This window comes from Gymnoscopelus braueri (genome assembly GCF_963280865.1).
Source record: "Gymnoscopelus braueri genome assembly, chromosome: 21".
In the NCBI taxonomy this organism is placed as follows: domain Eukaryota; kingdom Metazoa; phylum Chordata; class Actinopteri; order Myctophiformes; family Myctophidae; genus Gymnoscopelus; species Gymnoscopelus braueri.
Genome location: NC_137623.1, coordinates 44,815,461 through 44,842,620, shown reverse-complemented (window position 1 = coordinate 44,842,620; position 27,160 = coordinate 44,815,461). Strand labels below are relative to the sequence as shown.

General features: G+C 44.7%; 1 protein-coding gene across 1 annotated transcript in view; it reads right to left on the bottom strand.

The window, feature by feature from the left end:
• Positions 1-27,160, bottom strand: part of LOC308077018 (catenin delta-2-like) — a gene marked incomplete at its 3' end in the record, with an annotated part of 629,209 nt that overhangs the window by 76,045 nt on the left and 526,004 nt on the right. Inside the window, exons 17-19 of the mRNA XM_080417546.1 lie at positions 23,775-23,951; positions 18,316-18,489; positions 4,893-5,043 (exon numbers count right to left, since the gene is read on the bottom strand). Coding sequence (XP_080273672.1) covers positions 4,893-5,043; positions 18,316-18,489; positions 23,775-23,951 — 502 coding nt within the window. The remainder of the gene's footprint in view (positions 1-4,892; positions 5,044-18,315; positions 18,490-23,774; positions 23,952-27,160) is intronic.

Genomic DNA, 27,160 nt, shown 5'->3' with positions numbered 1-27,160 from the left:
CCAGCATCTATCCAACAAACATGAGAACATCTGCATATAGACCAGCATCTATCCAACAAACAAACAAACAGGAGAACTTCTGTATATAGACCATAATCTATCCAACAAACAGGAGAACATCTGCATATAGACCAGCATCTATCCAACAAACAGGAGAACATCCACATAGTAGACCAGCATCTATCCAACAAACAGGAGAACTTCTGCATAGTAGACCAGCATCTATCCAACAAACATGAGAACATCTGCATATAGACCAGCATCTATCCAACAAACATGAGAATATCTGCATATAGACCAGAAATGGCGTTGGAACAACAGATGTTCAGGAGGCGGGGATACACACCTTTACTCCGCCCCCTTACCAATCTACCTGGCGCTATTTATACCTTGTCAGAACTACCCAGAAGCCCCTTATTCGCTTTCGTACATCCGTACTCAAGCTCATAACGTTTTCAGCATGATTAGCAGCAAGAGCACCTTACCTCTTCCAGCCAGTCCAAGTCCCGCCGTTCCATTTCTCCCAGCGCCTCCGCATTCTGCTTTCTCCAGACACCTCAACTTCACGTCTGTCTACCATCATCCCACCATCCCGGTCAACCGCGACATCCTTCAGGTCGGTCCCACGCACCCACACAACATCGCCCGACTTCTTGGGAACGGGAGCGGGGCCGAACCGCAAGGAGGCCACCACCGAGCAGCTCGGCGTCCCCGACGGCCAGCAACGCCACCGTTCCCCGCTAACGCTCGCCTCACGGCTCCCCCGGTCCGTGCCACCACGGCTCCTCCAGCTGTTAGCTAGTAGCTACTAGCTACAGCCACAACGGTAACTACAGCAGCCGGCACTACAACAACACCGGGGCCTTCGTCGCGCCAGTCGCGGTCCGATGACGTCACGCACCACTGAAGCTACCGCGGCGACTCCGGATGACGTCACCCGCCGCTCCGGGAGGCTAGGGCTGCCTGCCCAGAAGAACACTGCCTCCACCAGCCCACATATCTTCTTTCCAACTACTACTCTTCCAATACATTTCCAATCTTTAACCCTGTGCCTGCTACCCACCCCTAATGTCTGTCTTGTCTATCTTATCATCCCTCGTACCGCAGGCTGCATTTTCATCCCCCCCCACCCCACCCATCCCTACATCCACCTCAGTCTCCTTCCTTTTCTCCTACCACCCAAGCACTGCCGTGGCCACACCTGGCACCAGCGCACCCCCCCCCCCCCCCCCCCCCCCGCTTTCACTTTCGAGCATGCCACCAGCGGTGGCATCGCCTCACTCTCCCCCCTGTCCTTTCCTGTCCTCCCCTCAATAACCCCTCCCCCCATCCACCCCCCCCCCTTTTCTGCTGCTCCCTCCTTTCATGAGCTACGCTAGCATCATGCTCCCATGCTAGCTTCTTACTATACTACCAAAATTGCTCCCACAGCTGCTATAGCCATCACTACAAGTTCCTACCGAACTACTGTAACATGTTTCTTCCTAACACTGCTGTTCCCTCCATTTATGAGCTATGCTAGCATCATGCTCCCTTGCTAGCTTCTTACTATACATACTACCAACATTGCTCACGTGGCAACAGCTGCTACTGCTATTATTACAACTGCTACTGCTATTATTACAATGTTCCTACCGAACTAACATTGTCTCCTTCCTAACATTGCTGCTCGCTCCATTCACGAGCTTGCGAGCATTCATACCCGACATACTACCAATATCGCTCCCGTGGTTAGCCGCCACCGCTATCACTACAATGTTTCCAACTAACTAACATTGTTTCCTCCACAGAGATGGCTGCTTGGCACTACTAACAGACATTGCCAGTCCACAGACATTGCTGCCCGGTGTTACTAACACTCTTAGCTACGAACATCGTTAGTGCTATCCACAGCGCTCCCTCCACTACAGCGCTCTCTCCAGTGCGCTCGCCCATAGCGCTCCCCCCACAGCTCTTTTGCAGCGCGCTCGCGCCCACAGCGTTCCCTCCCCTCCATCCTCTCCCTCCCCTCTCTCCTCCATCTTCTCGCCGCCCTCTCCCCCAATCCTCTCGCCCTCTTCACCCTCCATGTGTTCTCTCCCCTCCATCCTCTCCCTCCCCTCTCTCCTCCATCTTCTCGCCGCCCTCTCCCCCAATCCTCTTGACCTTTTCACCCTCCATCTCATCTCCCTCCTTTCTCTCACCCTCCCCATTCTAGCCCTGCCACACGGCAACAACGGTTACCCCTGCATTTTGCCAGTACCTTAGTCACTATCACGTTCCCGCCCCAGAGTTCCAACTCTCCTTCTTTTCTAGCCCTGCCACACGGCAAAGACGGCTACCTCTGTTCCACTCCAACAGGCTCCTGCCTCTGAGTTTCCAACTCTCCTTCTTTTCTAGCCCTGCCACACAGCAACAACGGCTACTTTCTTTCCATCCTCCTTTCCCACTCCTCCACACCTCAGTTTCTCATCAGTTAGCCACTCGGTCATTCCGAATTCTTCCCCGTTCTAGACCAGTTTGCCGTGTTTTTTATGGGGCCCGTCAAAACAGAGCAGGCTAATTCCTTAGTCTAGTAGTTGCTCTCATTGTCTCTTTTGGGGGGTATCGGTCCATGAGTGCCGTGCTGACTACGCCATCGGCCGTCCACGTGTACTGTGCTGACTACGCTAACGACCTCCTCCCCAAAGACTCCAGGGTCGGCGACCCTCCCCGGAACCCCTTTCACTTCCCTCCATTACATTCTATGTATTCAATAAATACCCTAAACTTCCATAAAGGTGTGTTTCTTTGCCTAGTGAAATGGCGTTGGAACAACAGATGTTCAGGAGGCGGGGATACACACCTTTACTCCGCCCCCTTACCAATCTACCTGGCGCTATTTATACCTTGTCAGAACTACCCAGAAGCCCCTTATTCGCTTTCGTACATCCGTACTCAAGCTCATAACGTTTTCAGCATCCCTCCACCACCCCTTTCACCTCCACAGGTTGTGCTTTCCACCACTCCCTTTTCTCCTTCTATATCCCTCCCCGTCTCTCTCCCTCCTCCTCTCTCTCCCACTTCTCAGGTTCCTGCTGGGGGTATCGGTCCATGAGTGCCGTGCTGACTACGCCATCGGCCGTCCACGTGTACTGTGCTGACTACGCTAACGACCTCCTCCCCAAAGACTCCAGGGTCGGCGACCCTCCCCGGAACCCCTTTCACTTCCCTCCATTACATTCTATGTATTCAATAAATACCCTAAACTTCCATAAAGGTGTGTTTCTTTGCCTAGTGAATCTATCCAACAAACATGAGAACTTCTGCATATAGACCAGCATCTATTCAACAAACAGGAAAACTTCTGCATATAAACCAGCATCTATCCAACAAACAAACATGAGAACTTCTGCATATACGTAGACCAGCATCTATCCAACAAACATGAGAACTTCTGCATATAGTCCAGAATCTATCCAACAAACAGGAGAACTTCTGCGCATAGACCAGCATCTATCCGACAACCAGGAGAACATCCGCATAGTAGACCAGCATCTATCCAACAAACAGGAGAACTTCTGCATAGTAGACCAGCATCTATCAAACAAACAAACATGAGAACTTCTACATATAGACCAGCATCTATCCAACAAACAGGAGAATATCTGCATAGTAGACCAGCATCTATCCAACAAACAGGAGAACTTCTGCATATAGACCAGCATCTATCCAACAAACAGGAAAACTTCTGCATATAGACCAGAATCCATCCAACAAACATGAGAACCTCCTCGGCTCATATAGACCAGCATCTATCCAACAAACAGGAGAACGTCTGCATATAGACATCTATCCAACAAACAAACAGGAGAACTTCTGCATATAGACCATAATCTATCCAACAAACAGGAGAACTTCTGCATATAGACCAGAATCTATCCAACAAACATGAGAACTTCTGCATATAGACCAGAATCTATACAACAAACAGGAGAACTTCTGCATATAGACCAGAATCTATCCAACAAACAGGAGAACTTCTGCATATAGACCATAATCTATCCAACAAACATGAGAACTTCTGCATATAGACCAGAATCTATCCAACAAACATGAGAACTTCTGCATATAGACCATAATCTATCCAACAAACAGGAGAACTTCTGCATATAGATCAGCATCTATCCAACAAAGGTGACAAGCAGATTTAGCAAGATTAACAAGTGGTCAGGTCTACAAAATCAAGCTGAAAAGAAGTGACTAAGCCACACACACGTGCTCGCGCACTCACGCACGCACACTCACTCACGCACGCACGCACGCACGCACACTCACACTCGCACACACACACACACACACACACACACACACACACACACACACACACACACACACACACACACACACACACACACACACACACACACACACACACACAGAGCATGGCAGCAGCAGGAAGCTTGGCTGTGTACCAACAATCTGCAGGTGGTAAACAGCCCCTGAATGGAGGACTGGGAAACCCCTCCACTGGAGCCTGGGTTTGGTCAGATAACACTGATAACACAGTATAAGCTCACAGCGCACATTGTCGATGGGCTATTCTTGGCTTAAGGGTTAGGATGAAAAGGGATTTAGAAAATCTTATATCGGGGTCCCTCACACAAAACATTTTCAGATAGGGGTCCAGGACAAACACATACATTAACTTGTGGGCCCTTTACATGAAAATATTTGAGAACGGATTTAAACAACCTTAGACAGTAAAGCCAAATAAGCAACTACACTTTAAAAACAAGCAAAAAAAACAAAAACACAATGCAACCTGCAACTACAAATATTTACAAGCGAAACGCCCAAAGTTGCTGATAATAAGTGGACATGGCAACCCTGGTGACACAGCAGCTCACATAGGACCAGTGTCCTCTACTCACCGATGAGCTCCTTGTTCCGGACGTCCAGGGCCATGTTCCGGAGCGCGGTGGCCACGGCACACACCACCCGGTCGTTGTCTATCCTCAGCAGCTCCACCAGGATGGGGAGGCCCTTCTCCTTACGCACCGCCGCACGGATGTACACCGACCACTGGAGGGAGACCACAGTCATTATGAAACAACAAAAACTAGAAACGGAAAAACATTTTAGTCGACGGAAATGAAAATAAAAACGAGGGTTTACGATTTTTTTTAAAATAATTGACTGAAACCGCTTTTCTTTTTTTTTTACGTAACTAACTGAAACTAATGAAAATCATAGAGGAAAGGTAGTATTTGTCAAAAAGGTCTTCAAAAATTAAGTCACATCGCTTTTAGTTTGGTTATTTTTTCTATACATTTTCTTTTTTTATTAAGTGAAAGTGGTTAAGTGCGTCTGAACTACATTGGAGCCATTGGAACACCATTCCATTTCCTATAATGGAAGAGTTTTGGGACATATCTTTATGTACTGTGTAGTTGTGTGTCTGAACTAAAGATACAAGGTTTTGAACCGAGAGCAACAGTACACAAATGTCTACAGTTACAGTACACATGGAGACACTTTTTTGTCTCCATTGTGTACAGCCAGTGTATAGCTGCTGTACACTGGCTCCCTGCCTTAAAGGATGTATATTGTATACGTTTCTATGCTGCTGCTGCAAATGTTATAAACCTTGAACATTTGGACCTTAATACATGAGCAGGTTATTGTGTTGACAGCGCTTCACCCCGCCGATGACGAGTTTATCGGACCCAACTTTGAGACCTACTGGTATAGAAAATATAGGATATTTTTTCTCATTGTTGCACATATTGGAAACATATTTGAATAATGTATGTATAAAACAAAAATAAGGAGGTGTTAAAAGTTTGTAGTTGCTCCTCCTAGGCTGTGTGATTGAGCTTGGCCTTTACAGTTTGCCCACACAGTGTGTCATTAGTCACTTGACGCAGCACTGCAAACTGCCTAATAGCATGTGTGACAGGAGCTGCTGGTTTTGGTCCCCAAGTAGGACAACAGTTTCTTTCACTCTAGGGTAGAAATGCCTTCACTGAATTCCCTACCTAGGTTTGGCATTTCTTCTTACAAATCTTGAACAATTAGTTTTCATTGTGATACCGATAAATAGGAACTTTACTTCATTGATCCAAGCAGGAACGCAATCAATTAATTTGTCATTAAAATAATCATGCTCTGAAAATGCACGTGGCCCACCCATCTGACCACTGTCACGTGGTTGTATTAAAGCGAGAGCATAGAAACAGAAGACATTGCTCTTGCATGCATAAACATAAAAATAAACTGGAAAACTAGGCAGACTTCACTGCTTCTAATCAGTGGAGGATATAAATCCTTCAGTGTGTGTTCACCCAGAAAGGAAGGAGAACACACACTCACACACAGGAACATGTATTTCACTGTGTTAGCAGCAGCTCAGGGACCAAGCACTACAGCATGTAAGCAGCGCACGCGCACACGCACACACACGCACACACACACACACACACACACACACACACACACACACACACACACACACACACACACACACACACACACACACACACACACACACACAGGGGAACACACCTAGGTACTTTTATTTTACTTGAGTATTTCCAATCTTTTCGATACTTTATACTAATAATTATTATTTGAGAGACTTATTAACAAGCTACTTTGCAGATTTAGACAAATACAAATCACACCTGGCTTTTACTTGTAACAGAGTATTTTTCTACATTGTGGTATTGATACTTTTAACTTGGGTAAATACTTGGGTGAGTACTGAGTATTGCATATAGATGCGCATGCACGCACGTACGCACGTGTGCACACACACACACACACACACACACACACACACACACACACACACACACACACACAGACACACACACGCGCGCGCGGTAATTCACTGAAATAGAAAATGAGATTTCCTGGAGTCCACCTGCACCCCTCTTCCTCTCCTTCTCCTCTTGTCTGTTTCTATCTAGCGGTGTCTTCCATCTCTCTTCCTCTCACTCCCTCGCTCTCTGCATGTTATGCAGCGCCGGGGAGCCAAGGGGGAATAAGAATGCAACGGAGCCGGAGCTCCCGGACAAGCCTAAATCACATTCACACACCTCCTCCCACACACATTTACAACACCCCAGAGACATGCCTCTCTCTCCCTGCCGTAGAACAAGCCTCTTTTTTTACTCCTCTACCGCTGTTTGAACCGTTTTGTTGAGAAGGGACTCCGCTGGCACAACATACCTGCATGCAGGGCTGGAAAGAATACTTTTTTTTTTTTTTTGTAATACCCAGTGGTGGAACAAGTACTGAACTGATTATCCAGGGTTATGAGTAGATTATAAGGCCTTATAAGTATGTTCATGATGCGTTATACACATAGGATGCATAGCAAGTGCTACCGATTTTTTTTACTTGAGTAAAAGTATCAATACTGCTATGTAGAAATACTCTGTTACAAGTAAAAGTCCGGAATTCAATTTTGACTTGAGTAAAAGTATAAAAGTATTGGTATCAAAATGTACAAACAGTACCAAAAGTAAAAAGTACTCATTGTGCAGATCACACAAGGTATCATATGTATAAAATGTATTAAAATCTTTCGAAAATAGCAGATCTACAAGATTACAACAATGGTGAGCTAGTAGATCTGCTATTTCCAAATGGCCGTTTTGTAATAATAATCAAAATCTATAAGTAACTAGTACTGTAACTAAAGTTTTCAAATAATTGTAGTGGAGTACAAGTACGATATTTGCCTCTGATATGTAGTGAAGTAGAAGTAAAAGTATTGAAAATTGGCAATACTCCAGTAAAGTAAAAGTACCTCAATATTGTACATAAGTACAGGACTTAAGTAAATGTATTCAGTTACTTTACAGCACTGCCTATAAGCATGTTAGAGAGAAATACAGCATCCAATACAACATGACGTCTGAGCAGTGAGCCATCGGCCTACTTTCTGTTTCCAGTGATCCAGTTGTGTAACCTGTCAAGAGTCATTGATGTTGTTTCAAACTGACCCATTGTCAAGTCCAACCTGATTGATCCCTCCGTCCTCACATCTCATCCTCGCCTCCAAGCAATTATACTTTTGTTCCTTTTAAAGGGTTCGGTTTGAGACAAGTGTTGATTTTGACAGCAAATTTTGATAGTCTAGTCATAGTCTTTTGGAGAAAAAAAAATCTTTCGATTTTAGTCGTCTGAAATGATTTAGTTTTAGTCTAGTTTTATATATTCACACGGTAAGATTATAGTTGACTAAATCTACAGTTTATTTAGTCGACTAAAATGTATGTTGGCGGTGCCTTGATGGCGTCGTAATGGCTGATTTTACACGTGGTTGAATGCTGAAAATAGCCGATCTACAAGCTCACAACGCGTCACAACGCGTCACAGCGCGACGCGTTATGAGCTTGTAGATCTGCTATTTTCAGAGCGCAACACCCGAACGCAACCAAGCGTAAAACGACTTGTCTTTTAGTTCTACTGGATCTCTTCTCCACTCGTCCCTCGCTAACATTTTAGTCTAGTTTTTATTTGTTGACGAAATTGTCAATATATTTAGTCTTAGTTTTAGTCATCGTAGCTTTTATTTAGTTTTCGTCAGTGAAATGAAACATTTTCATAGTCAACAAAATCAACACTGGTTTGAGATTATTGAGTCCCGAAGATGTTTATTCTCCCCAAGTAGGCCATTTCTCAGTTTCTTTCGCTCGAGGGGAAAAATGCATTCCGTGGCATGCTTTGGTGAAATCCCTCAATTCCCTACCAAGGTTTAACGGTTGGAAATATTTGTGGGCCAGGGACCCCCCTTCAAGATTCGTGTTGTTAAAATGTTTCAAAAGCATTCCAAATTGCTCAATTATTGCAAGATGTGTTTTTTCATAGCAGACCTGAAAGCTTTATCTATCAGGAATATATATTTTCCTTACAGATTGGACACAATTATATAAGAGCTTTAATTAAACTCCAATAAAAACCACGACTGACTTTAGCTGTGTGTTGCAGGTAAAGCCATGGTCAGGGGATGATTATCTGTCGAGACATATTCATGAATGTCCGTTGCACCGTTTCAAGGTCTTTTCAAGGTCATTCCAAGCGTATGCTCCTGTGCCACACTCCCACTCTCCCTCATATTAACGTGATGGAACAGCTCATAACAACACACTAATAACCTCATTACACCAGCATAAAATTGTTGCTATCGGATGGAAACCTCGCATGTCAAAAACAGACTTTTTTTTTTACGTTTTAAAATACTGAAAATGAAAATAAATACCACAAGCTCACAGCGTGTTGCATCGCGACACCCTGTGAGCTTGTAGATCTTGCTATTTTCTCTACTTTCGTGCGACACTCTTGTACTATGTAAAAGTTGAAATATGGAGATACAAGGTTTCAATATTATGACCTTGAAGATGATCTGAGCTGAACCCCAGCTGTGTTTACTAGCATGTTCGTTAGCAGTTTACTGTATTATTGAATAATTCTACCCAGTGGCGTCACTACCGTCACGCAGACAACGCGGTTGCGTTGGGGCCCATGACGTTAGGGGCACATCCCCACCCAGGGAAAAAAAAAAAAAAAAAAAAAAGTTATGGCTTTTTTTTTTTTTTTTTTTTTTTTTATAAACCTGGGTGTGCCCCTTAACATTGTAATTGTTAACCAAGGTTGATTTTATGTCGCAACATAAAATCTCAAATTCGGACCATGACTGTCACTTGTTAATTTTATGGGAGGAGGGGAGGGTGCCCCCGCCCGGCCTGGCGGGGACAAAGACACCGGAAGACGGAAAAGTAAGACAGGTGGTCACTCACAGTGACAGGTAAATGGGCTAGAGACACAACAACAACAACATGGAGAAGAAGCAGAAACAAAAAAGCGGTTTTCAGAAGCGTAAATTAAAAGAAGCAGTAGAGAAAAAAAGAGCTAAACTTCCAAAAATACTTGGTTTCTTAAAAAAAAAAGAGGACAGTTACGAGCTGGACCAGCTGGTCGAGGCGGGGGCACAAGAAGAGACAGCAGAGGCTGAGGCCCCTGTCTCAAGTAGCAGCTCAAACCCGGTGGCGTTGGAGTTGACAGAAGATGAGCCGATTGCCACTGTGACTGCTAGCACCAGCGGGCCAGCTAACCACGGTGATGCAGATGATGGAGCCCGTGATATTGATATGGATATCCAGGAGATGGAGATGGAGGAAGAAGGGGTTGAAGAGGAGGACGTCATGCCGCCAGAGCGAGTTACAACTAAATACCCCACTGACTTGGGACATTTCCCTGATAATGTAGACTCAAAAATCAAACGTTATATCGTGTCTACGGGGCCATGCAAGCCCACTGGCCCTTTCCCGAGGGATCCCAAACAGGACAATCGGTCTTTTTCTACATCATATTACACCCGCAAAACCAAGTCTGGTTTGGAGATACCACGGACTTGGCTATGCTATTCATCCAAGCTAGATGTAGCCTACTGTGAGACCTGTTGGCTCTTTGCAGATCGCTCATTACTAGGTGCTAAGAACAAGACATGGCGAACAAACAAATGGCAGAATTTATCCCACAAAATTCACCTACATGAATCATCTGATATGCATACCGCCGCTTGTGTGATATATGACCGGTGGCGTTTGCACGGAACGATCGACGAGGACATGGAGAGAGAAATCAGACTGGAGACCAACTTTTGGAGACAGGTACTGGACCGTGTGATAAATGTTACACTTAGTTTAGCAATAACTAACATGCCCTTTCGAGGACACCGGGAATCAATAGGCCAAGCAAACAGTGGGAATTTCCTGGCCATCATTGAGCTCATGGCAAAATATGATGCAGTCCTAAAAGATCTAATTAATCGCCCAGCTCACTCATTGAAGTACCTAAGTCCAGCAATACAAAATGAGATTATTGACATCCTTGGAAAACATGTTAAAAATGACATTCTGGACGAAATTCGAGCAGCCCCATTTTTTTCTGTCATTATGGACACTACCCAAGATATAGCAAAAATAGATCAAATGAGTGAAGTATATAGATATGTCACAATAGAGCGAGACGCTCGCGGTGTTGCCAATAATGTAAAGATCAACGAATCATTCCTTGGATTTCGAGAAGTCACAGACTCGTCTGCAGCCGAGCTTACTAATGACATCACATCGTCTATTGAGAGCAACGGATTACACCTGTCAAAGTGCAGAGGGCAGGGGTACGACGGTGCCGCTAACATGAGTGGCATATACTCAGGAGTACAAGCAAGGATAGCTGCAAAGGAGCCAACAGCTGTATATGTACACTGTGCTTCTCATAACTTAAATCTGGCCCTCAATGATTCAGTTAAGATACAAGAGATATCAAAGTTTTATGACATTGTAGAGCGTGTTTATGTGTTCTTTGGGCACAGTATAAAAAGATGGAAAATGCTCTCAAAGTCTGACCAAACAAATGATAATGATCTCAACATCACACTGAAAAGGATTTGCCCCACAAGATGGTCATCACGTTATGAAGCAGTGGCCTCGTTGAGATATCGCTACAGTGATGTTATGAAAGCATTGACTAAACTGTCACTTACGAGCCCAAAGAAAGATGAGAGAGACGAGGCTATTGCACTGAAAAAACATATTGAGAAATTCAACTTCATCTGCACTGTTGTTCTCCAAAGCAAAATTTTGGAACGAACCAACGTTGTCTCAAAACTTCTGCAATCCCAAGACGCAGACCTGGCCACAGCAGTTCAGCTGCTGGACAGCACCATCAAAGATCTGACTGCATTTCGAGCAAGTTTTGAGGATGCCAAGCTGACAGCTGAGGGACTTTCCGACAAGTGGGGTGTAAGCAAAACGTTTGAAAATATTCGGCAGAGGAAAGTGAAAAGGCACTTTGATGAACTTTGTCAAGACGAACGTTTAGCGGACGCACAGTCTTATTATCGCGTGCATGTGTTCCAGGCCTGTCTGGATATAGTGATCTCGCAGCTGACCCAGAGATTCACTGGGTTACGAACGACAGTGGACAAGTTCAACGTCATACAGCCTGAAACACTTTGTAATGCAACAGATGATGAACTTGTTCTACAAGCAAACACACTGGTGGAAAAGTACAAGAATGACATAACCCTGGACTTTCCGACACAACTGGTGTCATTCCGCGGGTGCTTACGAGACAGCATTGCAAAGGTTAAGACCATCCAAGAGCTAACTAAACTTCTTATTGTGGAGAACAACAGCATTAGTTCTAGTTTCGGCGAAGTCTGCACTGTATTGCTGCTTTTCCTAACCATACCAGTCACAGTGGCATCAGCCGAACGTTCCTTCTCGAAATTAAAGCTGATCAAAAGTTATCTGAGGAGTACTATGGGACAGGGTCGCCTCAGTGGACTGGCCACACTGTCCATCGAGAATACCCGTGCACGCCAGCTGGATATGAAGGACATTATAACTGACTTTGCAGAGCGAAAATCCCGGAAGGTTCACCTATAAGGTAAGCAAAGGCAGAGCCTCTTTCATTTATTTTAATAATCACTAAGAACTTGAATCTGTTGTTGTGGTGCGCCGTCACCAAATTTTCATTTCTTTTTTCTTCTCCTTTTTTTTCTCCTCTCAACCCAGTGACTCTGTCTCTGTCCAAGCCAAGGTGCTGAAGTGGGCGGGTGTTGGAAAGAAGCTTGTGAAACTTAAAGACATTATTGTGTTATTTGGCACTTTGTACTTGCCATGAAGGACTTTATTATACTGTGCGAAATTGCGCATTTGAGATTTGAAAAGCACGCTTTGAAAAGCGCATTCAGTGTTTAGTTGTTGAATGTGTGGGAGGAAAATGGAGAATTCAAAATAAAATGTAATTATTTTACATTATTATTTTGTTGTTTACTTTATTAAGCATTTGCATTTCCAATGGCTTTTTTATACTCAGTTTTCTTTGCCCACCGTGGACTTATATATATAGACCGATAGTATATATTTGTTTTGGTTGTTTTCTTATCGTTTCTTTTCTTAATTGGTACACAGAAAATAGCCAGAATATGATCTATTTAAATAACGAAATTAAATCTTATTTGCAACCATGCATTAGGCTATGCAAGCACTATTTTGTACCGCATTTAAAATAAGATTTCGTTATTTTAATTAAGCATTTCTAATGACCGTTATATAGATGTTTGACTTTTATGGCCGTTTTCTGTGTTTTTCCTTCATTCAGTAGTGTTTGGTCGGTTACAATACCGTCGTTTATGTACCCGAAATCCATCAGAAACCCGCGAAAAAAGTATCAGAAACCACTAATAACCACTACTAACCGCAAAAGAAGCGCGTGCGCGCAGTCCGGGCGCACATGCACGCGCGCTGCGCGCGCGTGCATGCGCGTTCATGAGGGCCCGCTGTTCCTGCCTCGCGTGGGGGCATACTGTTGCCTAGTTACGCCACTGATTCTACCTACAAGAACTTGTTTTTTTCAGACCAGAAGGCACCTTAAATAAATAATAAACATGCATATGACATCAAAGTTGAGTGTTTCATTGAGCATTTGGACATCGTTTGGACAGATTCTCAAGCCAGGGAGATTGACATCTCCCTGGCTCCGTCTACACTCTACAGTCTTTCTTCACGAAGGGGAGAGGGGAGGGAGGGGGGAGAGGGAGAGAGAGAGAGAGAGAGAGAGAGAGAGAGAGAGAGAGAGAGAGAGAGAGAGAGAGAGAGAGAGAGAGAGAGAGAGAGAGAGAGAGAGAGAGAGAGAGAGAGAACCACCTTAAGGACTATTAATCGTTATGTGTATGCCTGCATCTTTGCCGAGTTGACCTCGACATAGAACTACTGTACATACCAACAGAGCAACATTGAATTAGGAAAAAACTGCTACTGCTATTCATCTTAAAACGTTTTATACCTAGTGTCTGCTAAACGTGAAAAAAAAACGTGCTGCAATTGAATACCAAGGTAACCACGGTACCCTTAGCTACTTGTACAGTATATAACTATTCCCAACAGAAACAGCATTTTCATGGTTTTGTAATGTTATTTATTTGACAAAGTAACTTTGGCAAATAACTCTGGTCATGGTAATAACTCTCCTTTGAATGGAATTGAATGAATTGTGAGAGAGAGAGAGAGAGAGAGAGAGAGAGAGAGAGAGAGAGAGAGAGAGAGAGAGAGAGAGAGAGAGAGAGAGATGATGGTGACTATCAGGTGTTAATGTGGAGAGAGAGGTTTTGGTCTCTTTGGGCCAGTACTTTGGATATTTTGGAATGGATTTAAACCAGGGATCTTCAACAGGGGGTCCAGGACCCCTAGGGGGTCCTCAGAGCTACTATAGGGGGTCTGCCAAATCTTTGTGTGATTTGTGTGTTTTATTTTTTACATTAACCACTTGAACCCTAGCATCCCTATTCTGAGGAGAACTTTTTGCCAAAACTAGCCGATCTACAAGCTTGTAGATCGGCTAGTTTTGGCAAAGAGATTTGGTGCAGGGGGGTTTAAGTGGTTAAATGTCTGAAATGAAAAAGTTGAATCTGCAATACAATGGACCCTTCGCTAAACCCCACCCCAAAAGCGATTGTCCAATGCCAGCTTAGCAACCGTTGTTAGCCTGGCATAGGTCTGGCAAGCTTTCGTCACCTGCCATAGCTGTCAATGTTATTTCGCCCGCACACACACAATCATTTGCAACATAATAGCAAGAATAGGAATACCACGATAACGCAATGGTGACTATGAACCAGCAACAGATTCCCAGCAACAGATTCAATTCAATTTTCAATTCAATTTTATTAAAGTGTCAAATCACAACAAGTTGTCTCAAGACACTTTACATGTAGAGAAGAGACCCGACATCCCACCCTGAGCAAGCAATTTTGCGACAGTGGCAACGAAAAACTCCCTCTTAACTGGAAGAAACGTCAGGCAGACCCTAGGCTCTAGGGTGGCGGCATTCTGCCTCGACCGTGTCGGGGGAAAGAAGAGAGAGAGAGGGAGAGACAGACAGAGGAGAGACAGAAAGAGATACAGTGCAAGTAGTAACAATAACAATAGTAGCAAATATAATAGTGTAAGATAGTATATGATAATATAATATAGTACAGCAATAGTGTGTATGCAGTATATAATGGTATATTCCAATGGTATATTCCACATACCCAAAACCGTTGGAGGGTTCTTTTCCCAAGCTGAAATCTGCGCTTAAACTGCAAGGCTGCATGGCTGTGTTGTTGAGCACATACACAGCTTAACGTCAGGAAAGTTACACGACTCACTCGCCCAGGTGGTGTCAATGATACTAATCACCGTAATCGTAACAAAATTCAGAATCACAGCGCTGCCTGTTTCGGATTCCGCACGTTCAAGTATATTAATTCATTTGTTCGTCTATTTATTAACTGCTACTGTAGTGTTACCCTGCGGTACATGAAGTCATGGATCAACTTCAACCTTGTGCTTGCACTTTCTCCTTTTACGGTCCGTACATCTATATAAACGTTTAGATTTCAAATATAAATTGCTTACCCTATGGCCACGGATGTTAAAATTATGCACGGGACTCTCAAAAGTACCCGTATATTCTGCATTGTTCAATAAAAAGCATTTTAATCCGATCGGTGGCCATTTTCTCATAGAGTTATAATGTATCAGAGTGCAATACACCTACCAACCATTAGGGTCGCCTAGTTGAAAGCATATGGAGAAAATGGCCACCGATACGGGTACTTTTGAGAGCCCGTACATAAATGTAACATCCGTGGCCATGGGATAAGCACTTTATATTTGAAATATGAACGTTTCTGTAGATGTACGGGCCGTAAATGGAGAAAGTGCAAACACCAGGTTGAAGAAAATGAGGGTCGAGACAGACGACGTCGTGTATCCATGGCTATTACGCCCTCTAACATTTTCCGTGTTTTTAGTTTATTGAAATAATGTCATGCACATTTGTCCAGTGCATAGCCTACTGCAGGCCTTGTTGACTAGATTTAGAAGAGATTTTGAAGCTATTGCTGAAATGATCGATTATTTTCAAGGGGAAAAGCCGTCATTTAACATGCAAGTCAATGGGTGAGAAGCAGAGTTTGCCAGGCCTGGGTGTGACTTAAGGCAGGTACACACTGCAGGATATTTGGTCCGATAATGCTGTTGGCGCTCGCCGACAAAACCTCCCGATCTGACGCAGATCGGCCTTTGATCGGCGAGATAATGCTCGCTTTGTGTGAAAGGCTCTGCGACCCGATCTGGCTGCGATCATCCGCTCTGCGACGGCTTTCCGACCGTTTTCAAATAACTACCAGGTTAGTTATTCGGAGAGGATCAATGGACCTGACCAAACAGCAACAAACAGAAGCTCCCCCGCAATATTACCGTTTTAAGTTAAACATTATAAAACTGAAGGAGAGAGAGAGAGCGTGAGCTGTGTGTATTGTTTGTTTGTGTGTGTGTGTGTGTGTGTGTGTGTGTGTGTGTGTGTGTGTGTGTGTGTGTGTGTGTGTGTGTGTGTGTGTGTGTGTGTGTGTGTGTGTGTGTGTGTGTGTCACTCGGGAACCCGTGCCTTCTTTTGTTGTTGTTGCCAGATTTTGCCAGAGAAATAAGCAACCAGACATATGAAAACAAGCCCAACAAAAGCAACAGGCCACATGAGCACTTTTACAAATACATTGGAATTTTGAAAATAGCCGATCTACAAGCTCACGTTGTAGATAGGCTATTTTCAAAGAAGAACATATTGGAAAAAAAAGATGGAAATTGTGGAATATTTTCCAAATCCACACAGATCTTGTATGGGGGTCTGTGGCACAACATATTTTCAGAAGGGGGGAGGTGCAGACAAATATTAATTTGGGGGTCCTTGCCATGAAACTGTTTGAAAACAACTGGTTCAAACAACATTAGGACACAAGGCCAAATAAGCAACTAAACTGTCAAGCAACTTTACAGAAAAAACAAGCCCAAAGTCGCTTATAATAAGCGGACATGGCAACGCTAGTGCTGCGTAGCCTACTTGAAGAGAGAGAGAGAGAGAGAGAGAGAGAGAGAGAGAGAGAGAGAGAGAGAAAGAGAGAGACGCATCACGGGAGACGTTGATTAAAATGACTTGGAATAAAAACAAATGTATGTATTGGGTCTGACTCTGGACAGCATCCTAGTGAACTATCCTACAGTGTGTAATCCCTGGTCGGGGATCATCTATAGTGTGAAAACCACAACGATATATGACAGCCGATTTCAAGAAATAAACTCCTGCAGTGTGTAATGCTTAACGATCAGACAACCCCCGACCAGTGTGTACCTGCCCTAAAGTATCATTCATAGTCGGACGTAAGGATACGTAACTAGCGCCAGCGCTCCTTGCGTCGTCGTTTTTGTCTCCCCCTCCGTCACTTACGGCTCCAGGATTTCCGTCCGTGCAGTCAACATTCACCGTCAGGCCGACGTACGTTCGTTTGTACGTTGGCTGTAGTACCAGTGGAACCCGTTGGCAGTATAAGGAAAAAAAGTTTTCCTCGGGCCCTCTTTCTCTAAAAAAAAGACCCACGTTGGTTGGTGGAAGTACTTGAGTAAATGTACTTAAGTATAGACCCGTCGATCCACAGTCTGTGACAATATATAGCATATATAGCACAGTGCAGTAGGGGTCGAAACTCACGTTTTGTAGACAACCATTGTTTTTGTCTAGTTTGTGGACTAGTTTGTGTCTTTTATTGCGTTGTTATGGCTAGATGCTACAATGGTAGCTTCATGTTGTTAGCTGCGCTGATGCCAGCAGCTGGCTGTGTTGCCAGGTTTTGTGAGAGAAATAAGCAACCAGGTCTATGAAAACAAGCCCAAAAGAATCGACTAGGATATAGCAGATCTACAATATATGTTTGAGAATCACTGGTTTAAATAATAATTGGCCCAAATAAGCAACTACACTTTAGAAACAAGCCCAAATAAAACCGCAACCACCAATACAAAATTGCTTGTTTGTTTACAAGCAACTTTACAGAAAAATAAGCCCAAAGTCGCTTATAATAAGTAGACATGGCAACATTATGGGTACGGCGGTACATACTAGTGGCCATCTAGTGGATGATAGGTGTATTATGCCTGTACACTTTAAAATAAATAAAATAACCCCTAAATAACGTGAGCGACTATGCATTGGTCCGTAAAGAACGGACGGAATCCCTCACCCCCTGACGCACGTTTTAGACCCATCTAGGGACTATGAACGGGCCTTAACTCGCACCACCAGTCACAGAGTGGAGTGGGTGGGGCTTAGCGAAGGGTCCATTGTAAACAATGTAGTGGTGGGGGTCCCCTGCTTCATCTCTCTCTCAGCTAAGGGGTCCTTGGCCTGAAAAAATGTTGAAGACCCCTGATTTAAACTGTTTTAGTTTTTTTACTGTACCTTCCAGCTTCCGGCGGCCAGGTTTTGCAGCGCTCCGGCCGCTCCCTCCAGGGTGTCGGGGTTTGAACACTCAGACAGCAGGGTGAGGTAGGGCTTGACGATGGTGGGGTGCCATAGCATCTGCACGCCTTTAGGGGGATCCGCCGCGTCCGGGAAGGGTCCCACGCCGTCCCACTGTGAGAGAGAGAGAGAGGCACCCATCACAAAATCACTGTCAGTTTGTATTTATTGTCAGGTCAAAGGTTTACAGGTGTGACGTATACAGAGGGTGAAATTAGTTTTTGTACAAGCTTCTTAATTTTCGTGGTTTTCAGGAAGGAAAGAAAAGAGAGGGGGGGAGAGGAAGAGCAAGGAGAACAATCAAGGTATCTACATAATGTCGTTGCTGTCTGTATCTCCTCCGTATTTATATATATTTTTTGTAAATGAATGCCCCTACTTCGCCTCATACTACAGTGTCACACAATAGTAGCAAAAATAGCCGATCTACAAGCTGAGCTTGTGGTTCTGTACGATTCATAGAATAATACGCATCGGACTCAGTGTGCAAGGTGGCTGTGTGTAACGGTTTTCATCAGATGATGGATAAAAGAGAAAAAAACGGACACGAAAAAATCAGGTTCTGTGTGCAAACTCCTTTGAGTGTGAGTGTGTGTGTGTGTGTGTGTGTGTGTGTGTGTGTGTGTGTGTGTGTGTGTGTGTGTGTGTGTGTGTGTGTGTGTGTGTGTGTGTGTGTGTGTGTGTGTCACTGAAAGGCAGCAGAGACGTGGAGACAGTACTGTATATGCGCCCTGACCTATTTTAAAAGTCAAAGTGACTCTGGAGAGACTCTGAGAACACGACTCCCTGTCACTCTGTGATGATATGAGACGAGAGAGAGAGAGAGAGAGAGAGAGAGAGAGAGAGAGAGAGAGAGAGAGAGAGAGAGAGAGAGGGGTGCAGAGAGTAAAGCAGAGAAGGGGAGAACATTTGGCTCCTGATGTTCTGAGCAGACAGACTTATAACTCTCTCTTTCTCTCTCTTTCTCTCTCTCTCTCTCTCTCTCTCTCTCTCTCTCTCTCTCTCTCTCTCTCTCTCTCTCTCTCTCTCTCTCTCTCTCTCTCTCCCTCATCTTTATCCTCCCCTCGTCCTCACCTCAGCTCTCTTGATGCTTGAACCTCTCTTTTGGAGGGTTGTGCCCTCGCCTCTCTGCTTGACATGCACCCCCCTCCCCCCCCACCCCCCTCCATCTCTCCCCATCTCTCTCTCTCTCTGTTTCTCTACTTCTCTCTCTGTTGCACAAAAGACAACAGAGTGAAACTAGGCTAAAGTGTGCTCCTCCCTGAGAGAGGTGCTGTGGTGTGTGTGTGTGCGTGTGCGTGTGTGTATGTATGTGTGTATGTGTGCGTGCAAGTGTTTGGGCTTGCATGTGTGTGTTGTGTGCCTTGATACTTTGACTTGCCCTCTGGTATGCTTTGGGCACAAAACGAAAACGTTGCAACACCACTGACATAGAGAAGTATTTGATCTCAAGTTGCTACTGTTCCAGACACAACAAGTTCATAAGGCCGGTACCTGGTGGAGAGTAATTAAGTACATTTGCCCAGGTACTGTACAACTTTGAGGTGCTTTTACTTACTTTGCTGCGCTACATCTCAGAGGCAAATGCACTTTTTATTCGACTACAATTATTTGAAAACTACTAGTTACTTGGTAGATTTAGATTACTAATGCAAAACCATACTTAAAGCTATACTAGGTAACTTTTTCAAAAAAACTAAAGTTAAATTGTATATCTTCTGTGAGTGGCAAATGTTTCACAACACCCACTTCCATGAATTTCACCCCCGAAAGCCTTTTATAAACATATTTTGTATTGAAACGGTGGTGGGGCGCCCTTCCCGCGAAAATGGCGCCATTAGGCCGGAAACGGAAACGGATATGCACCGGTTTCCTGTTTGGTCAGTAGCGCGCTAGTAACAAAAAGGAATCTCACGCTGTTTTTATGGTACTATAGGATTTGAAGATGGAAAAACAACAGCAAAAGAAAACACAGATCACGGTAACTAAAGCTCCACTGGCTAAGAGAAACGATCCGTAGATAGTATAAAACAATTAAAAGAACGCTTTTTGAAACGCTTCCGCCCTCCGGTGAAAACAAGTGGAATTCTGGGTAATGCAGGACTCAGCAATAGAACTGCAATGACGGTAGTGACCAGCAGAGGCTGCTAAAAAAATTTTTTTGGACCTGCCTCGAACTGCTTTAAGCTATTCGAAAATAGCCAATCTACAAGTTCACAACGCGTCAAGGTCCATCTATCCCACCCACCCATCCATCCATCCATCCATACATGGATCCATCCATCCATCCATCCATCCATCCATCCATGCATACATACATACATAGTGAGCTTGTAGATCTACTTTTACTTTTGGGACTTTCATTTTTTGCTGCCAATATGTTTGTACTTCAATAAAAATAAAAATAAAGAAATAGCGGAACTTTTACATGAGTAAAACCTGTGAGTAGCAGTGCATAAGGGTTGTTTTTGTTGTTAGTTAATAATAATAATAGGTATTTGTTACTGTGTATTTGCATACACAGTGAAATGAGGTATCTGCATTTAACCCTGAGTAACAGGAGCAGTGGGCACTACGGGGGCAGCGCCTCTGGGAGTAGTTAAGGGGCAACGTGTCATGCTCTGGGACACTTTGACACATTGCTGGCCTGGCCTGGAGTCGAACCTGGGACAACCAGGGCCTCTGGCTCCCCAGGCGGGCTCCCTAACCACTCAGCTATGGCCGCCTCTAGTTAGTTTGAGACCTTCTAGTAGTGGATGCATGTCTGGGGCAGCAATCAGGGCAGATGAAAGTGAAATCAACAGAGTGCTGCTGCCGAGTAGAAACGCTGGAGATTTGAAGAGCGGGTGATGATGGCTGGATAGCAGGCACGTGCACAAATAAGGGGGCTTGAGCCCCTGCCCTTTTACCAGTCTGTAAAAAATGCCCTCTGCTGACCGTGAATGCAGCATTTAATATGGTCAAATTATGCCCCCTTTCCATAGCTGAAGCCGAAGGCAGCATTCAAGAGAATTGCCTTTTCTGAACTCTCATGAACTTGAATGCAGCATTTTATGCCAGTGGTTCTTAACCAGTGGTCCTTGAGGGGGTTCCAGGTGGTCCCCAGCTAAATGATGGAGATTTGGTATAACCATATGGACCCTTACAGATCTTTAACTCTTGAGAGTGTAAAATGAAACCTGACACTCTCGCTATTTTTGCCATTTTCCCCAAAAGTGATCCTTTTAGAAATGTCAGGCCCTCCCCCTCTAACATTCTGCACGTCCCTGCTTGGTGATAGATGTATGTAATGGCATGTTTTGGGGATTGAAAGGATGGAACACTAACGCCACGTGTGAGTCTGGGGGATTTTGATTTATAACACAAACAAGCTTGTCTGTTTTGTACTCCCGTGTGTGTGTGTGTGTGTGTGTGTGTGTGTGTGTGTGTGTGTGTGTGTGTGTGTGTGTGTGTGTGTGTGTGTGTGTGTGTGTGTGTGTGTGTGTGTGTGTGTGTTTAGGTCCACTTTAGCACCCCCCCTCCTCCTCTTGTCCTTGCTGTCTCTACGTCTAATAAATGATTAACGAGGATATATTACAGAATGCTGTTCTCTCTCTCTCTCTCTCTCTCTCTCTCTCTCTCTCTCTCTCTCTCTCTCTCTCTCTCTCTCTCTCTCTCTGTCTCTCTCTCTCTGTCTGTCTGTCTCTCCGTCTGTCTGTCTGTCTGGTTGTCTGTCTGTCTCTCTCTCTCGCTCTCTCTCTCTCGCTCTCAGTTTCTCTCTCTCTCTGTCTCTCTCTCTGTAACAGGCTCTCGGCGCCTGACTGTCCCATTTTCTGTTCTCTCGCTGTACCTGCTAGTCTGTCTGTCTGTCTGTCTGTCTGTGTGTGTGTCTGTCTGTCTCTCTCCATCTGTTCGCCTTACTGTCTGGCTCTCTCTCTCTCTCTCTAAAGAACACACACACACGCGCACGCACACACGCACACGCACACACACGCGCACACACACACACACACACACACACACACACACACACACACACACACACACACACACACACACACACACACACACACACACACACACACACACACACACACACACACACACACACACACACACACACACAGTGTTGGCAGGTCAGGTGTGCATTTAGTCTTTATAAGAACACGAGGAGTGGCCCACAGAGAGAAACGTGTGACTCTGCCTTAACGCTGCTGTGGAAAACCCAGCAGGAGGCCGAGAGAACAGAGGGAATAAGAAGACACAGTGAATGATGGTGCTTTCAACTATAAAATGAAAATGTGAGGCACACCTCAACAAAGAGAAACTATAGCCATTCAACAAGAGAAAGTGCCTGGATCTCCCGCTCAATGCATTTTAAAAGCAGCCTGTACTTTTCAACCTGGCTAGCCGATTGATTTCCAATCCGTCTGTGTGTGTGTGTGTGTGTGTGTGTGTGTGTGTGTGTGCGCGTGCGTGCGTGAGTGCGTGCGTGCGTGCCTGCCTGCCTGCCTGCGTGCGTGCGTGCGTGCGTGCGTGCGTGCGTGCGTGCGTGCGTGCGTGCGTGCGTGCGTGCGTGCGTGCGTGCGTGCGTGCGTGCGTGTGTGTGTGTGTGTGTGTAATAATAAATAGAAAAGTGCGACCCTTGGAGCGTAGATCCAGGGTTGCCCACCAAGGGCCCTCAAACTTTGGAAGGCAGTCATAGACAATTGGAATGGAATCTGCTAAATTAAAGTCCGCTTTCGGTTGGACTGGATTCTCGCTATGGCTTTCTTCCACCAGGGAACGGTCCATGGCCAACCTCATGGTCGATGCCGAGGGCTTTCATGTCAGCCGATACGGTCGTCTGCCAGGTCTCCTTAGGCCGGCCACTGGGTCTTCTTGTCCCCTCCAAGTTAATCAACATTACTTTCTTCACCCAATCGTTCTCTTCCTTCGTTACTTCCTTTCACCACTTCTGTTGGCAAATCTACAAGCATGTTCAGCTTGTAGATCTGCTACTTTTTATGCTTTTGTGTGACGGTGTAGTATGATCAAGTAGGGCATTCATTTACAATAAAAACACAAGTAGCGACGATACTTTTGAAAATAGCCGATCTACAAGCTCACAACACGTCCCACAACTACTTAGTGTCTTGCTCAGGGACACCTCCACACATTGCTGGAGCCCGTAATCAAACCTGTGACCGTCTGTTTCCCAGGCGGGAAAATTATATGATATCAAGTAAGTTATAGAGTCTGTCTGTCTGTCTGTCTGTCTGTCTGTCTGTCTGTCTGTCTGTCTGTCTGTCTGTCTGTCTGTCTGTCTGTCTGTCTGTCTGTCTGTCTGTCTGTCTGTCTGTCTGTCTGTCTGTCTGTCTGTCTGTCTGTCTGTCTGTCTGGCTGTCTGTCCATTCATCCATCCATCCATCCCTCTTCACCTGGTCAGCTCCCTTCTTTTTCTTCTTCTTCTTCCCCCAGCATCCAGAGCTCTCTTGGCCGTTGGAGTCACACAGCAGGCCGTCCAGCTCCTCGCTGCCGCCCTGCTGGCCGTGGGACGTCTCTGCAGCCAGACGATACGACAGGTTCCTCAGGATGCAAACACAGTTCTCTATGGTCTAGAGAGAGAGAGAGAGAGAGAGAGAGAGAGAGAGAGAGAAGAAGAAGGTAAGACAGGATAAGCGAGGAAGAGAGCCTTAGTCAGAATGCTAACCCAGTTCAAGTGGTCAAGTACTCCAATTTTTACTCAAGTAAAAGTACCAATAGCACAATGTTAGTAAAAGTAAAAGTCCTGTACTCAACATTTTACTTGAGTAAAAGTACAGGAGTATTGGCTTCCATAATTTCAACGTTTCGTTTTTGCCATTTGTATATTTGATGTGACAAAATTACATAATATATATACACTTTCAAATGTTGAACATTTTGGGGAGTGTGAAATGTTTTGAAAACCTTGACAATAACGACATGCCCAATACAGCCCAAACAGAATCCTGCAGCTCATTGTGTATTCTGTACTGTACGCTCTGACTTTGAAATGAGATTAGAGGGAAATCTGAAATGAGGAAAAATGACAGAGACAACACACTGCATCACACCCCATTTAACACAGAGACGTACGTGCGCGTGTGTGCGTGTGTGCGTGCGTGCGTGCGTGCGTGCGTGCGTGCGTGCGTGCGTGCGTGCGTGCGTGCGTGCGTGCGTGCGTGCGTGCGTGCGTGCGTGCGTGCGTGCGTTTAGTAATAGTCAGATAACGGTGACATTACAGAAGTCATCTAAGTGGATATTAATAAAGACAAAAACAAAATTTCTATTCTGTCTGTCGGACCACTGACTGCTTTAAAAGGAAACTCAGGGCTGCCTCTGCTCTAGAGATGCGTGGATCGCGGTTTTATAACTGCAGTTTGGGCGTATTTTGGGGCAATTAATATTAATATTTCCATCAGACACAAATTAGCAAAGAATGGAGGACTAAAAGTTTGGCATGGGAGTGATTTAGTGAAGTTCTTAACCCTGCCGACGACTGGGTGTCTTATGAAAAGTTGCGATGTGAGAATGTGATGTGAGACGGAGGGCTTGCTGTTACCATGGATATGTAAATGGTGGTTCGGCTGGGTCTAGACTACAATATGACGTCATTCAGAGGTTCGGGTGGGTCTAGACTACACTATGATATGACGTCATTCAGAGGTTCAGGTGGGTCTAGACTACAATATGACGTCATTCAGAGGTTCGGGTGGGTCTAGACTACAATATGATATGACGTCATTCAGAGGTTCAGGTGGGTCTAGACTACAATATGACGTCATTCAGAGGTTCGGGTGGGCGGGACCAGAACTAAATTTGTCTCTTCGGTGCCTCTGTGATGTTGTGACTACCCAAACTTAGTTCACCTATACTGTGATTGGTCAGACGTTGGTCAGACGTTCCACATTGTTTCCACATTCATTCAGCCCATGCTTCAAGTCCATTCTCCCAGCAATATAAGAGAAAAGCAGCGGTAGTTTGGAAGAGACATGAGCCAACCTCCAGGAGGTACAAACCCCTCTGAAATCTCTCTCTAGTGACCATTCATAAACACAAGCTCATATCGCTAGAAAGGCAAAAACCTAAAAGTCTAGAGGGTTTAAACTGACTGAAGGTATTCGTGTCAAAAGACCTCATAGTCCATTCAATAACACGGCTCCAGTGTTTGACTCTCATTAACATCAAAGAGAAAGACTTCTCTTTAGTTCTCTGCTCTCTAGCTTTGGGCTAGATGGGGCTTGGTGTTTCGTAAATATTGACAGCCTTAATTAATCCACACAGTGCACTTTGCAGTGCGCTGTGGTCCCATGTTGCTCTGCAAGCCTTTGAGAACTGCTCTACAAGTTGTTCGTTTTTTATTTATTTTTATTTGAAAGACCCGAAATCCACATGAGAATGGAGGAGAGAGCCAGTGGCAAGGCAGGGGAAGAGAGAGAGAGAGAAAGAGAGAAAGAGAGAGAGAGAGTGCAAATTACAAAGTCACATTTTCTTTTTCTATATCAACGCACTGAAAACGTCAGATTCTTTCAGATTTCAGACACTATTTTTCAAAAATAGTGGAAAAATCTGCTTTTGAAATAGGGCTTAAAGGGTTCATTCATAATAGTGAAAATAGCAGATCTACAAACTCACAATAGATCTGCTAGTATGACAAAGAGGAGATTTCCGAGCACTCAAAACATTATAACGGAGGAGAGGGCGTAAAATCAAGGTACTTTAATCATGTTATGATTTAAGTTCCTTGATTTTACGCCCTCTCCTCCGTTATAATTTTTTGTAAACATGATTTAAGTTCCTTGATTTTACGCCCTCTCCTCTGTTATAATTTTTTGAGTGCTCGGAAATTTTGGTTCCTGTGGATCCTAAAAGCACCAATGTACGTTTTTAACTCAACTTTTATCTCCATTGAGCACCTGGTTGATCTCTCTCTCTCAGATCTGCTATTTGAAATAGGGCTACAGTGGTTAATTCATAATGTACTCCTAAAATATTCCTTCCTAAAAATGTAGTGGGGTGAAAAGTACAATATTTGACTTTCAAATGTAGTGGTGTGAAAGTCAAAAGAGTGACATCATCATTTTTGATTCACCAAGTTAATAGCAACTACAGTCTCTCTTCCTGGAAAGTTAATCTAATGAAAGCCATTGTTCCTTGTTTGAAATGACCAAACCTGCCTACCGATGATGTCACTGGTAGGCAGGTTTCTGAACCGTCCACAGCCCTCCTCAGAGTGAATAGACAGAAATGGTCCCATCTTATATTGAGCATTAGTGAGGACCTACTGTATATGACCATTATAAAGTTGATAATGGGTGAAATGGTCCTTTTACGCATGGCAACAATGCAGAGCGACATTGACCATTGGCCGGCACGCCTGCCAATCAATCTTCATTACCGCGGGGGCCTCCACTGACTGGAGACAGACAGTGGAGGGGGGCGGGGCCAGTTAAGCAGTGATTAAGGAAGTTCATTTACAGAGGTGCGCGCACACGCACACACGCACACACACACGCACACGCACACACACACACACACACACACACTGCAGGGACACAGGCAGACCTTGAAGCGGCAGCCATCCACAACACTGTTGGGTAGGGCTTTCGCAGGAAAATAGCAGATCGACAAGCTCACAACGTGTCGCAGCACACCGCGTTGTTATCTGCTATTTTACAGTAACAGAAAACAGACTGTAGCATAAAGCCCTGAGGGACTCATATGGGGTTTAAATGGTTAGGTATTTTACACATCCTACCTGGGTCGCGTTCCCTCCCCCCATTCTGAATTCCCATAGACGTGT